General features: G+C 40.7%; 1 protein-coding gene across 2 annotated transcripts in view; it reads right to left on the bottom strand.

Moving 5' to 3' along the window:
* The window catches only part of ME2 (malic enzyme 2), a 59,225-nt gene extending 45,626 nt beyond the window's left edge, over window positions 1–13,599 (bottom strand). The window contains exons 1-2 of one of the 2 annotated variants that reach the window (XM_045065629.1): window positions 13,329–13,599; window positions 5,519–5,638 (exon numbers count right to left, since the gene is read on the bottom strand). In XM_045065629.1, coding sequence (XP_044921564.1) covers window positions 5,519–5,626 — 108 coding nt within the window. In that variant the 5' untranslated portion in view covers window positions 5,627–5,638; window positions 13,329–13,599. Of the gene's footprint in view, window positions 1–5,518; window positions 5,639–9,496; window positions 9,519–13,328 lie in introns of those variants that run through there. The other variant, XM_004777708.3, reaches the window with a different exon arrangement.
* Window positions 13,600–14,489: the final 890 nt, after the last annotated feature.

Here is a 14,489-nt window from a genome sequence, read left to right as displayed (position 1 = left end):
GGAAATTTGGGGAATTCACAAATATGTGGATTTTTTTTTTTTTTTAAAGATTTTATTTATTTATTTGACAGACAGAGATCACAAGTAGGCAGAGAGGCAGGCAGAGAGAGAAAGGGAAGCAGGCTCCCTGCTGAGCAGAGAGCCCGATGCGGGGCTCGATCTCAGGACCCTGAGATCATGACCTGAGCTGAAGGCAGAGGCCTTAACCCTCTGAGCCACCCAGGCGCCCCGCACAAATATGTGGATTTTAAACAACACACTCCAAAATGACCAACTGACCAAAGAAGAAATCACAAAGGAAATTAGAGATACTTGGAGATGAATTAATACACACATACCAAAACTTATGGGGATGCAGTGAAAGCAATGCCTACAGGGAAATTCATAGGTATAAATGCCCACACTAAAAAGGTTGAAAGATCTCGAATCAATAATCTAAACTTATACCTTAAGAAACTACCAGGGGAGGGCACCTGGTTGGCTCAGTCAGTTAAGTATCTGCCTTCAGCTCAAGTCATTATCCTGGAGTCCCAGGAACGAGTCCGGCATTGAGCCCCTTGCTCAGCAGGGAGTCTGCTTCTCCCTTTGCCCTTCACCTTGCTCATGCTCTCTCTTTCTCTCTCTCAAAATAAATAAATAAAAATATTTTTTAAAAAATGGAAGAAAGAAAAGAAACTAGCAGGAGAGAGAAAGAGCAAACTTAACCTGAAGTAAAAAGGAAGGAAATACAAAAGATCGGAGTGAAAATAAATGAAATAGATAACAGAAAAAAACAACTGGAAAAATAAATCAGTGAACCCAAAAGTTGGTTCTTTGAAAGGATGTACAAAATTGACAAACCTTTAGCTATACTGGAAAAAGGAGAAAGGGAGAAGACTGAAATCTCTAAATCTTTGCAACTCATGTTTCTTGTTCTAAGATTTCCTCTAAGGCTGGGATATATAAAAGAAGTAAAACCCAGGGGCGCCTGGGTGGCTCAGTGGGTTAAGCCACAGCCTTCGGCTCAGGTCATGATCTCAGGGTCCTGGGATCGAGTCCCGCATCAGGCTCTCTGCTCAGCAGGGAGCCTGCTTCCCTCTATCTCTCTCTCTCTGTCTGCCTCTCCATCTACTTGTGATCTCTCTCTGTCAAATAAATAAATAAAATCTTTAATAAAAAAAGAAGTAAAACCCAAACTTTCACCCTTACTTCCTTTTCCCACTCTAGTACAAGACTAAAGTGGAAAAGCTAAACTTTATTTATTTTTTTAATTAAATTACCCATTTATTTAAGTAAACTCAGCACCCAATGCAGGGCATGAACTCATGACCCTGAGATCAAGAGTCACTTGGTAAGCCAGCCAGGTGCCCCTAAAATTTAGATTTAAATGAACTAATTATTTCACTTAAAGGTACCTTACCTACCCTACCACCAAAGGTAAATGACTTGTCTACACAAGGTGTCACTGCCTATCTCCTATTGAGGTTCAAGGGACACTCAAAAGTTAGGTTGAAGGGACACTCAAAAGTGTATATTTGGGGGTACCTGGGTATCTCAGTCAGTCAGGTGTGCAACTCTTTAGATTTTATTTATTTCTCTACTGAGAGAGAGAGTGAATGGGCAGTGGGAGAGACAGGAGAGAGAGAATCTCAAGCAGACTCCAAGCTGAGTATAGAACCCGACGTACGGCTTCACCACATGACCCTTAGGATCATGACCTGAGCCGAAATCCAGAGTCAGATGCTTAACAAACTGAACCTCTCAGGAGCCCCAAGTGTCCAACTCTTGATCTCAGCTTGGGTCTTGATCTCAGAGTCATGAGTTCAAGCCCCACGTTGGATAAGGAGCCTACCTCAAAAAAAAAAAAAAAAAAAAAGTTAAAAAAGAAAGCATTTTATTTATAATGCAGGGTAGAAATTAAAATGATTTAAAAAACACTTTTGTATAGTGAGTATTTAAGTTAGTAATTGATCAAATGCTTACATTTGCTAGCCTGGTATTAACAAGTGAAGCAAGCCCACAAAGCTGACATTAGCTTCAAATGAATGCCTCGATCAGTTCATTTTTCCTCCTCCTCCATCTCCCCAGGTCACCTATCTCACCATGTCTGCCCTTTTCTCATCTATGCCACAGCAATGCCCTCCCATTTAGCAGCGTGGAAGTGTGTCTTCTTTGGCTGATCCTGAAAGATCCCCTAAGCTATTTTCCTCTAGAAACACTCAATTTCTTCACATAAGCCAATATTGATAAAAGCCCATTAACTAGATTTGAACATACAGGTGAACATACTGTGAAGAAAGAAAAAGCCCCTTCTATTTGCTTCCCTTGAAGTGTAGTTAGAATAAACCGTCAGGAATTAAGAAGTCACCAAATACCTACTTATAAAACTGCTAACTAGTAACTAACGATGCATAATGTCAAGACTGAAAACAATATTCGACAATAGCATCATGACTAACCAAATTCTAAAACATCCCCCGAAAGGAGTAACTCACACTTACATAGAATTTACAGTGCCTAAAGTAGCTTTACAATATTCCTTTTTCTCCACAACAGTTCAGATGAAGAAACTGGGATCCGGGAGGTTGTATCTACTCTGCAGATCACACAGCCTGTCAGGGTCAAGCTGGGTCTCTCTTCAGTCTCTGTGAGTCCAGATCTACCTACTGGACTGTGATGCAGCCATTTATAGAAGGCTTATGACACATCATAGGGATTATTTGTAAAATACTCTTCCCAGTAGGAAAATGGCATGTAAAATTGTATCCTATGATCTTCAAAGTAAATATACTTTTAAGGGGCTTTGGCAAAATAAAAACAGATGATCTACTCGGATGGTAGGAATGTGATCTTTCTTTCTTTTATTAGTTGTAATGTAATTGTTACTTATGCAAATAAAAAAGAAAATTTTGAATTACTTTATTAGAGGTGTAGCCAGGGGAGTTAAAATAAAAACAAACAAAAACCCTCACAGAACCAAGAACCATTAGACCAGAGCTCCAGGCTCCTGCATACTTCCTATAGGACAGGATGCAGAGATGAGGTTCAAAAAATTATCTAAAAAGTTTACCAAGTGAGCATGAGGAGAGAAGGGAAAATCCAACCTTCCACATGCACAGCCTTTTGAACATTTCAAAATGTATCACCTACATGATTTAAGTGAGTAAACTGAGATCTGAAGAAGTTAAATAAAGACCCAAAGTTTCATGGCTAGTGAAATCAAATGCACACCAGAACACCTGCTTATAACCTAGCACAATGATGTCTACTCCTTTAACGAATAAGGACTTCTAAAAAATGTCATAAAGAATTTCATATTCATACTAGAATTGGCAAATCTATGGAAGAGAAAACAGATTTGTGGTTGCCAGGGGCTGAGAAGTTAGCGGCGGTGGGGGGGCAGGGGGCTGTGACTGTGGAATGGCTTCTGGGTTTCCATTTCAGGGGATGGAGGCACCACACTGAATGTTCTTAATGTCATCGACCTGTACACTATTACCACACTGAAAAAGCCTTAAAGACATAGTAACAGTTCTGCCTTTAGTAGACAGTGATTACAGACATCTTAAAAGATCACAATCTTAAAAGAATTCGATACTGTCTAAAATTACTATTCTATTAATCATAGAAGTAACATATTCTTTTTTTTTTTTAAGATTTTATTTGTTTATTTGACAGACAGAGATCACAAGTAGGCAGAGAGGTAGGCAGAGAGAGAGGAGGAAGCAGGCTCCCCGCAAAGCAGAGAGCCTGATGCAGGACTCGATCCCAGGACACTGTAGATCTGAGACCTGAGCTGAAGGCAGAGGCTTTTATCCACTGAGTCACCCAGGCGCCCCCTACAGCAACATATTCTTAAAACATTTAGCCTACAAAATTTGAAGCACAAACCTGATGTCTTTAAGTCCCCAAGGATTTCATGATCCTCAAATCAGGAATTATGTCCCCTCTTAAACACGCACAACAAAAAACTCTTCCTGATGTTAAAGGGGTTTCCAAAAATTATCCTTCAGTGAGGTAACCTTAGAGATGCTATCCAACCAGCGAGATCTCAGAGGCCCAGAGCATTATCAGATTTACTATCTTTGCAGAAGTACTATGATGCATTTTAGATTGCTCTCCTCCTTAAAATTAATTTGCCACTTAAACTACTTTATACATTTCTCATAATTCCCTCATAGTACATTTTAAGTAGTTTCTTTAAGGATAAAAATAAATAAGACCAACATAATTAGCAAATATTTACTATACCCATGGCATTGTAAAAAACATAAAATTTTGAATGGTCGGTCCCTGACCCAAAGGAACCTGAAATATAGGTAAGAAATATAAATTCATGAAAACGTAAATACCAACAATTACTTCAATGACAACTTAAGGCATGAAAGGAAGCACACAGCAAGATGTTGATTACTTGCTACACGAACAGGAAGACAAAACTGCTATAGGGCTTCAGAGAAGGGAGCCATTATTCCAGTCTATGGTGTACGAAAAGTTGCTACAGGAGAACTGGACTTTGAATGAGTTGCGTCTTGAAGATCAAGCAAGATTTGGGGAAGTGAGGCAAAAACAAGAGAGCATTAGAATATCCCTCATTAAGCTTCATTCAATTCACTACTACCTGCTGAATTCTCATTCTGTCTAAGGTACAAAAATGCAAAAATAAGGCAGTCTGGGTGGCCCCTAGTCAATTTCCCTTTGTAGGCCTGAAATCCTTCAAAACATATCATACTGTACAATTAGTTATCCTCAACCCCCACCATGGGAAATAAATAGCATTGGTAAATTTCTGATGACCGTTGTTTTAAAATAAGTCACACCTTAACCTGTATGCATTATTCCCAAGAGGTAAATTTCACCCATTACAATGAACTCAGTGTATCCTCTTACAGGCTTTCAATGAGAAATCTCTTTCTAGAAATACATATACTTACTAATTACTATCTCCACTAGAAAATAAAGAGGGACTTGCCCACTGAACACAGCTTGGCCATGGAGTAAAGGCAAGACTGGGTATCAATAATGCCCATCACTTCTACCCTAAGAGTATAAAGAGGGGGCTGGAAGTCTCTCCACTATGAAGCAGTACTGTGAGATTAATGGGCAAAAGCACTTGTGTGCAAAGGTCTGTGTCCAAGAAGCTGGGGCGGAGGTGCAGACATTAGACAATAGCTCATTTTACAATTTTAACCCCATCTTTCAAGGGCTCCGTTGGATTTGAGCTGGGTAAATCTCAGTATCCCCCACGGCCTGAAAGTTCTGGGCAGACTGCTATTCTAGGGATGTTTTTGAGCTGAAAGCAGGAAACAAAGTCAATCTTTTTCTGGTAGTAGAATTTGAGTGGTCAAACAGAACCATCAAGTAGCTGTGATTCTTGCCATGTGGAGAAAAGTGGAAAGTCATACCGAAAGAGCAAATACCTCTGAACAGTTTTAGTATAAAGCTACAAAATTTTAAAAGTTCATACTTTATCAGCCTAAAATATATCAAACCTTTACCAGGAAGAGAAAAATGTTATGCTAGTATTAATGTTACTAACCTTGTTTGTTCTTGGGTTCAACATGAGTGTCTTGCCTTTTTCTTTTATGTGCATATGACGACATGCTAGAGTATAGGGAGTAGCGACTATTCTTAGCCGGGACAACATCTTTCCTTGCACCTGGGGAAAAGGCAGCAGATAACGGATGAGAAACATATTACAGAATACATGCACATTAGGTATCAGTTTTCAAAAGCAGATACAGAAAGCTTAATTTTCCACACTTGAAAAAGCTTTATCAAAGTACATTTATGTTTCTACAGGTTGTAACCATTGTAAAAAAGTAACTGGGTGAAGACAACGACTGACTTTTCCTGACAATACTCTAAGCCCCTGGTTAGTCATCATTGTTATTTTGTATGTACTGTATACTACAGTGTGCTTAACACTTATTCTTTTTCTAAGCCACAAGTGTGGCAAGGTATGTATCTCTTGATTGTGAGAGAAAGAAAGAAATCTAGCAATTAAGAAACAAGGTAACATCTAGTAAACAAAGACATATGGTATGGTCCATGTAAATGCATATGGGAGTTTAGGTTGAAGGCGGAAAAGTAAGTTACCAGGAAAGCCTGGAACATAAACATCCAGAGGAAGAGAAGCCATTCAAACTTTTAATCTAGCTTATAATTTTAATGTATTAATATAGTCAGTGTTTAAAGGTAATATACTAAATATTTTTCTTTTCAAAAAACCTGTTACTTAATATAAAAAATACACAAATTAGCTAGAAAACATGTTTTTGCCTTTTCATGACCATCACAGACGCATGGAAATTTTTCAAAATGGAAAACTCCACATAATACATTGCACATTAAATATTTAAAATAAGAATACAATAGATTCTTCTGCATATCAATTCTCCCACCCAAAATGAACTTGCAAAGCCCATTTATCTTAGTCATTACAAATCATTGCAATTATCCCACAATAAGTTTTTTACTGGAATTTTTACTTGCTTAGAAATCAAGGTTTGTATACAGAGTGCAGCAAACCATTACAGTGAGATTATTTTTTAAGTTAATTTTTATGGAAGTGAATTCACACAACAAAACTTGCCATTTCAAAGTGAACAACTGAGAGGGATTAGAAAACCCATAATGTTGTGCAACCCACCTCTGCCTAGTTCCAAAACATCTTCACCATCCCAGAAGGAAACACGACCCATTTAAGCAGTTCTTTCCCTCCTCCAGTGCCCGCAACCAGCAACCTGGTTTCGTTATGGATTTACCTATTCTGGATATTTCCTATAAATGTGGTGCATAAATGTGTCCACAAAAACAAAAAATTTATATGATTTATATGATTACAAGGACATCAAGAATCACGAGAGGGGCGCCTGGGTGGCTCAGTGGGTTAAAGACTGTGCTTTCAGCTCAGGTCATGATCCCAGGGTCCTGGGATCGAGCCCCGCATCTCCGCAGAGAGCGTGCTTCCTCTTCTCTCTCCCTGCCTGCCTCTCTGCCTAATTGTGATCTCTGTCAAAAAATAAACAAAATTAAAAGAAAAAGAAAAAAAAAGAATCACAAGAGATGTGGACTGGGGGTGGGAGGACAGGACAGATGTTTAAAGATACAAACTTGCAATGAGAGTCCTAAGAAATAATAAGTCCTAAAGATCTAATGCGTAGTATAGTGAATATAGATAACATTGTATTATAACCATCAAACTTTTTAAGAGACTAGGTCTTAATTGTTCCAACCATTTAAAAAAAATGGTAATTATATAACATAAGAGATGACAATTATCACTACAATGGCAATCATATTATAATACATAAATATATCTAATTAATGTTATATGCCTTAAACTTATACAATGTCATATGCCAAATATACTTCAGTAATAATAAAAAAGAATTATGAGAGATATACAACAAAATAATTGGGTCACTTTAAAATGTTAGTGAAAGACAAACACTAAGGAACTATTGCAATTTAAAGAAGACTGAGCATATGACAACTAAATGCAAAGCCTGAATAAAAAAAAAAATGCTATCAAGGACACTTATTGGGACAACTGGAAAAACTAGAAGATATACTGTAGCTTAAATAAAAGTACTGTAAAATTTTAAATTTTCTGTATTTGATAACCATATGGAAGAGATATACTTGTCCTGAAAACACAGTGAAGCATTAAGGGGCCAAGAAGTATGACATATGCCACCAAAGCCTTTCAGATCATTTCAAAATAAATTTCAAAGACTGAAATGGTAGCACTGATTATGTGTTTGTGTGGTTCTTCCAGGACAGACAGCATTATCTGTCAACACTAAAACTTTGTTACCAAAAAACTGGATTAGTATTCTAGTATACTGGTGAGGTAGGCAAATCTACGGTATAGTATAGAATACTTTTTACTTTAAATCAAAGACAATCTGAAAAAAAATTATTTTGTCATCAGTACTTGTGGTATGATGAGAAATATATCTTGGGGGGCTCAGTCAGTTACATGTCTGACTCTTGATTTCTGCTCAGGTCATGATCTCACGATCCTGAGGTCGGGCCCCAAGATAGGCTCCAGGGTGGAGTCTGCTTCAGATTCACTGCCTCTCACTCTCCCTCTGCAACCCCTCTATGAATGAATAAATAAAATCTTTTTTAAAAAAAGAAATATATTTGGTTTTTGTCCCCAGTTCCTGCAACAGAGCTCCTAAAAAATCTTTGGAATTTCCTGAATGATAGAGGAGTATTTTTTGTGACTCATAAGAAGACACTTTTGATCACATTTGAGTTTATGCTTATGAGGTGACCTAGGGTAGACCACTGCAAAGCTTCAGATAGAGCTGGTCACCAAAAACACCAAGTCATTAGAGAGTAGAAATTTACTGCCCCACCTCCAGAACCTCCAGAAAGGGAAGTGGGCAGGGGCTCTTTTTAACAAGATCTATTGAGCTTTCATGCTGGTGAACACATCTAGGTGCTGGGGGATGGCACACTCAGGTAGCACAAGTAAGCTCTATGCCTCTCCACCCCTACCCCCATCAATACCTAGTTCTATGTATCCCTCCCATCTGTTCCTGAGTTGTATCCTTTTATAATAAACCAGCAAATATAAGTAAGTCTGTGTGCCATTATAGCAAATCATCGAAACAGAGGGGGTTGTGCGAAGCCTCAATTTATAGAGAGTTGGTCAGAAGTATGGGTCACAACCTGGGACTTAGGATTGGCATCTCAAGTAGGGGCTGTCTTTTGGGACCTAATCCTTAACCTATGGGATCTGAAGCTATCTCCATATGGACAGTGTCAGAATTAAGTTACATCAAAGCAAGCCCAATCAGCATCTGCTGAGAACTGGAGAATTGCGGAAGGGGACGGGGGAGAAGTCCCACACTTAGTGGCCAGAAGAATTGACACTGCAAGTAACGAAGATTAAAATTTTTCCTCTGAGTACTTAAGAGCAGCATTCTAATACATGAAATCTATTTTCAGTTCCTGGTTAAAGTTTTGCTTCTTCCTAATACTGAATTTAGTCTGTATAATAAAGATAACACCACTTGTCAAATCCACCTTATAGATAACCATGATGATCAAATGAGACTATATGCAAAAAAGTATTATAATTAAAGAATGTTTAATCACTAAAATTACTTTGTTAGTGAGTGATAGAGAATAAAATAAATGTAAAGGTAACTTTAATAGTGTCTTGAAAACAGTGGTCATAAGTTAAAAAAAGAATTAAGGAAAAAAAAATCTGCCAAAACTAAAACCAAGGAATAAGAGATAGACAGGGAGGCTTAAATACCAGTAATAAGAACAATGAGAGGCAACAAGATAAAACACTGTTATGCAGGTGGGTTGGAAGGAGAACTCTCAGAATGAGTGAAGTAAAAATAGGAACCAAAAGGCAGCGTTTAATTTTTAATTGACATGTAAAATCAAGCTGCTTGCTTCCTTGACAGCTTCTGGAATACTGAGATCTGCCTCTGCCCCCCCCCCCCCCCCACGTGTGTCTTTCACATGGCCTTGCCCTGGAACTTACTCTCTGGTGTTTACAAGCTGGACCAGGACAGAAACTGCTAGGCCACTGGCTGCTGGGGACAACTCTCCCTGGCCCCCTACTTGGGGTTAAAGGAGGTCACTGCAAGGGAGACAGAAATTAGAGGTCGTGACTGAGTGCAATGAGCACAAGCTCTGCAGTCCAACTGGGATAGGAATCTGGACTCGGCTCATCACCACTTTGGATGCGGCTGTGTCACCCAGGCATTCCCAACGGCTTCTGAATTGGTGTTAGCCTGGGACACATTTCTCACTGCTGTGTGGCCAATTGAGAAAAACTGAACAATGCAACATAGTCCTTCATAAAACAAAATTCTCTTTGTTTTCCTATTCTAATTTTGATCTTCTTAGCTGTTTGGTGATAAAAACGTCTTTTCTTTTATGAAAAGATGGTGATAGTAGATTGCAATAGTTCTTAAAAGAGTCCTTAACCTTAATAGAATTAAAAGTTGGCAGGGGCGCCTGGGTGGCTCAGTGGGTTAAGCCGCTGCCTTTGGCTCAGGTCGTGATCTCAGGGTCCTGGGATCGAGTCCCACATAGGGCTCTCTGCTCAGCAGGGAGCCTGCTTCCTTCTCTCTCTCTCTCTGCCTGCCTCTCAGTGTACTTGTAATTTCTCTCTGTCAAATAAATAAATAAAATCTTTAAAAAAAAAAAAGTTGGCAGTGTATGTCTGGTCCCAATTCTCCCCCTACACACACTTGCCCATCAAGTCCAAAAGTCTCAGGACTGCCTCAGAAGTCTCATTTCTCTCATCAATGAAACAAGGGAGAGGGAACTCTGGTTTGCAGAGCTGTGTAGTAAGGATGATATTTACAAAGTATCAAGCAATTAAGAGCTTTATAATCATCATAAAGAGCCTGACTACTTGACATGAAAGTTTATTCAATAAAATCCATATCCAGGCAGTTTAGCAGAGTAGTCAAAGGCAAGCTCTGGAATCAAACTACTGGGTTTAAATCCTGGTTTGGCCAATTCTTACTCTGATTTTGAATAAGTCTGTTGCAGTTTTCTCATCACTCAAATGCGGATAATAACAGGACCCGCTAAACAGTGCCATTTTAAGATTTTAATTAGATCATCTGTGTAAGATGCTTATCACAGTGCCCTCTAAGTGCTCTATAAATGTTAGTTCTTTAAGCACTATTAGTAGTAGTGACAGACTGTGGTGCTCAGATGTGTTCTGAATGCCTGTTAGTTTCTGCATCAATATCTTCTACTGTGAAATCCTTGAAGCTATAAGGATACTCATGGTTAGCACTTATTTAAACTATTTCGAATTAAATCTCTAGGTCAAGTAATTAGAATTTGGATGGTATACAGAGCCAGGCAACATCAAATGTCATTCTGAACAACATCTACAGAATCAATATAGTATTTTTCATTACTTTTGCAATTTGTACACATTAAGCAAAGGAAATATAATATATAGCCATATAACTAAAACGATGACTTTAAAATAAAAGTTAACTTTTTATAAAATAGATTTTTAGGAAATTAAATGTAGAATGATTTTGATAGTATGAATTTTGTCCTCCTTCTAAAAATGATCCTCAGTAAACAACTATAGGTTTCAATTATTATTTATGTTTTAAAATATGACTAAATTTGGGGTGCCTGAGTGGCTTTGTCGGTTAACTATATGTCTTGATTTTAGCTCAGGTTTCAATCTTAGAGTCGTGAATTCAAGCCCCAAGTTGGGTGTGGATCCTACTTAAAAAAAATAATAAAGGGCGCCTGGGTGGCTCAGTGGGTTAAGCCGCTGCCTTCGGCTCAGGTCGTGATCTCAGGGTGCTGGGATCGAGTCCCGCATCGGGCTCTCTGCTCAGCAGGGAGCCTGCTTCCCTCTCTCTCTCTCTGCCTGCCTCTCCATCTACTTGTGATTTCTCTGTCAAATAAATAAATAAAATCTTAAAAACAAATAAATAAATAAATAAATGAAGTATGACTAAGTTTGTCGAAAATTCACCAACATAAATTAGAATTTATTTTAGTTTAACTTAATATAAAATTTAATATAGTTAAGAATAGCTTATTTTTATAGGAAACTTGATACAAGTTATACATGAGCAGCTTTATAGGAGTTAATTTGCAAGAGAAATTCTTAAACGGTAAATTAGGTTTTCTTTTATGAATTTTTGACATATTTCCATAACAAGTGTATTTTAAAAGACAAAAACACCCTGTAAGACGAACCTGTGAGTAGTTCTTTTTCAGAAGTAAGTACTGAGCAAGAGTATATTTAATTCTCAAGAGAATGAAGAACTTCTACAAATGCATAGCCCAACATTTCCTTAATATATGATAAAAGTTCTATCAGCATATCTGGGCTCTATGCTTAACTTTTAATTAAGTCTTTATAACTACCATAAGATAGCCAAACACTGATTGTAAATCAAAGTTCAAAGCTAATTAAAGGTCCAACATTAGAAGACAAGAGTTAAGTTGTTTTTTCTGTATTTCTGCAAACCATGTAACATAGTATCATGTAACTTGGTTTTAGTAGTTACACAAGAGATTTTACATACACATACAAATACACACACAGGGGGAAGGTGGGGAGAGGAAAGTGCAAGCAAATGTTTCTTCTCTAACTTCCAGGATGCCTGGAAACTAAAGAATAAATTCATGAGTAAAGATTAAGAGTAAAATTAATGAGTACAACATTGCAATTACTTGAACAACAGGAACAATGCTTAAGGAGCGACTAAGCTGGAGCTGTTTTGTTAAATTGCCTGAGTTCAAATCCAGACTTGGCCACCTATAAAATCTGTGATCTTGTGCAAGTTACTTAACCTTCTTAAGCCTTAGTCTCTTCATTTGTTAAGTAGAAATAACAGTACCAACCTCAAAGAGTTATTTTGAGATTATTCATGTACAGAACAATGTCAGGCCCAGAACTGACAATTAAAACGTGCTTCTATTGTTAGCAATTGCAACACTAAAAGAAACAACAATGCTATTAACTATTCTGCTTAGAAGCAGCTGCCACAAGCATTAGGAAAATAAATCAGATAAGGAGATAACGCATTTTGTAAGGAAGCACTACTGCTAAGATGTATCATTTTGATCATGCTTCTCATCAAAAGGCAACATGTTTTCTAAAATTGTTTTTGTAACCATGAAAGAAGTCAATTCCTGGACCGCAAATCTAACACCACCACACAAGCAGAGGTGGTCATCACAGTGTCAAAGAAACACCTGCCAGTTCTGGTCTATTTATGCCATTTCACACGAATAGGCAGAACTGTCCAAACGTAGAACTTTCTAGCTTGTAGCAAACTTCCTTTAAAGAGAGGAACGAACAAACGCGCGCGCGCACACACACATACATACACACATGCACACACACAGAGCCTAATTCCTGTCATTAATTCATCCTTGCAGAAGGAGATTTAATAAAAGGTATCAAGCCACAAAATCGTTCTTTAAAGGGCGCAGGGGAGAGCGGTCTGGAAGCCACAAGACCTCATCCCAGGGCAGCAGGGGCGCCGCCCTGGGACCGGCGGGTCGAGAAACGGGAAAGTCGCGCCCCGAAACCGTGCCCGGGAAAAAGCCGCGGGCGCTCGTATTGGGGACCGCCGCGACCTGACCGCTCCCCCGCCCTCCCCCGGGCTCCGGGAGCCGCTTCCCTTCGCCTCGCCCCGCCCATCCGCCAAGCGGGTCCTTGCCCGCCGCCCGCGCGAAAGCCGGCGGCGGGTCCGCAATCGGGTGGGCGGGCCGGGCGGGAGGAGGCCGCCCCCGCTGCGCTCCCGGAGCCCCCGCCCCGGCCCCGCCACGCCAGGCCGCCTGCAACCGCGTGCTGCGCGGAGCCTTACCCGAAGTCTCGGCCCGCGACAGGTGGTGCTGCCGGCGGAGAGGCCGCGGCCCTGCCGCCCACTCAGGCGATGCTCAGCGGCGGCCGAGTCCGCCCCCCTCTTCCCTGAGCTTCGCGGAGCTGGCGCTAGCTCAGGTCCCGACAGGCAGGGGCGGCAGACAGCCGGCGAGGTAGCCAGGCAGGCGGCGTAGAGAGCCAGGGAGGCGGGCCGGGGCAGCCCGGCGGAGACTGACAGGCACGCGGACCAATGCGGAGGCGGAAAGTCGTCCCGGGGGCGGGGCTCCGGCCGCCACTTCGCGGCCGGCGCGCCCGCGTCCCCCCCCCCCGCCCCCCTCCCCTCCCCAGGACCTTCCTGGATCTGGTTCTTTGAGGTTACTGTTTAGAGGCCGGCGCGCGCCCGTGGGGACGCGATCTCGAGAAATGCGAGAGGGGCCGTATAGAGTTGAAGGAGTCCGCAGCAGACCCAGGTGACGCCCGTTGTTCCACGAAAGGAGCGGGGCTAGTTTACCGCGGACCGCGCATCCCCCGAGGTGTCGGGGTACTCGAGGGGCGATGGCTACACGTTCGCGCGAGAAGAGGCTCTGCGCAGGCGCGGGCGGGCCCGGGAAATCCGCGGGTACCAGTCTCCGAGCCCCAGGGGACGAGAGGAAGGCTGGGAGTTTAGGTCCATCAGGGATAGCGAGCGGAGGCAGGAGAAGATGAAGGAGAGATTAGGAGCTGGATACAGGTCAGGTGGCTGGAGAAGCGGAATAGGTGGGACCGGGAAATGTGAGGCCTCTGCACTTAAGGAACGCTTTCTATTTCTGAGCTATTTTTGTTTCTGTGCCGAGGCCTCCATCTTCTGCAGAATTCTTTGCCACTCTCCACGCCTGCTGGCACAGTTACCGGCCCGCAGGGGATTTACTAATCTCTATCATCACAGTCACCATAAATAGATGTTCAATGTCCTCTCTCAGAAAAGCACTGGAACACTAAATTGTCATCTTTGAAAGCAGCGAGGACTGTACCTTAGTACCCCTTGACCCACTCACGGTTATGACATTGAAGGATTTTTCTTCACTCTTGTTTCAGAAAAATCTTATCATCAAAAATTTTTTGCTATAAATGAGTTTGTGCACTTTTAAAGTATGATAATGATAATTTTATTATTTTTTTAAGATTT

The sequence above is a fragment of the Mustela putorius genome, unplaced genomic scaffold, assembly GCF_011764305.1.
Source record: "Mustela putorius furo isolate JIRA1106 unplaced genomic scaffold, ASM1176430v1.1 tig00003858_pilon_pilon_pilon, whole genome shotgun sequence".
In the NCBI taxonomy this organism is placed as follows: Eukaryota; Metazoa; Chordata; class Mammalia; order Carnivora; family Mustelidae; genus Mustela; species Mustela putorius.
Note: the sequence above shows the minus strand (reverse complement) of the source record. Positions and strands in the feature narration are given on the sequence as shown.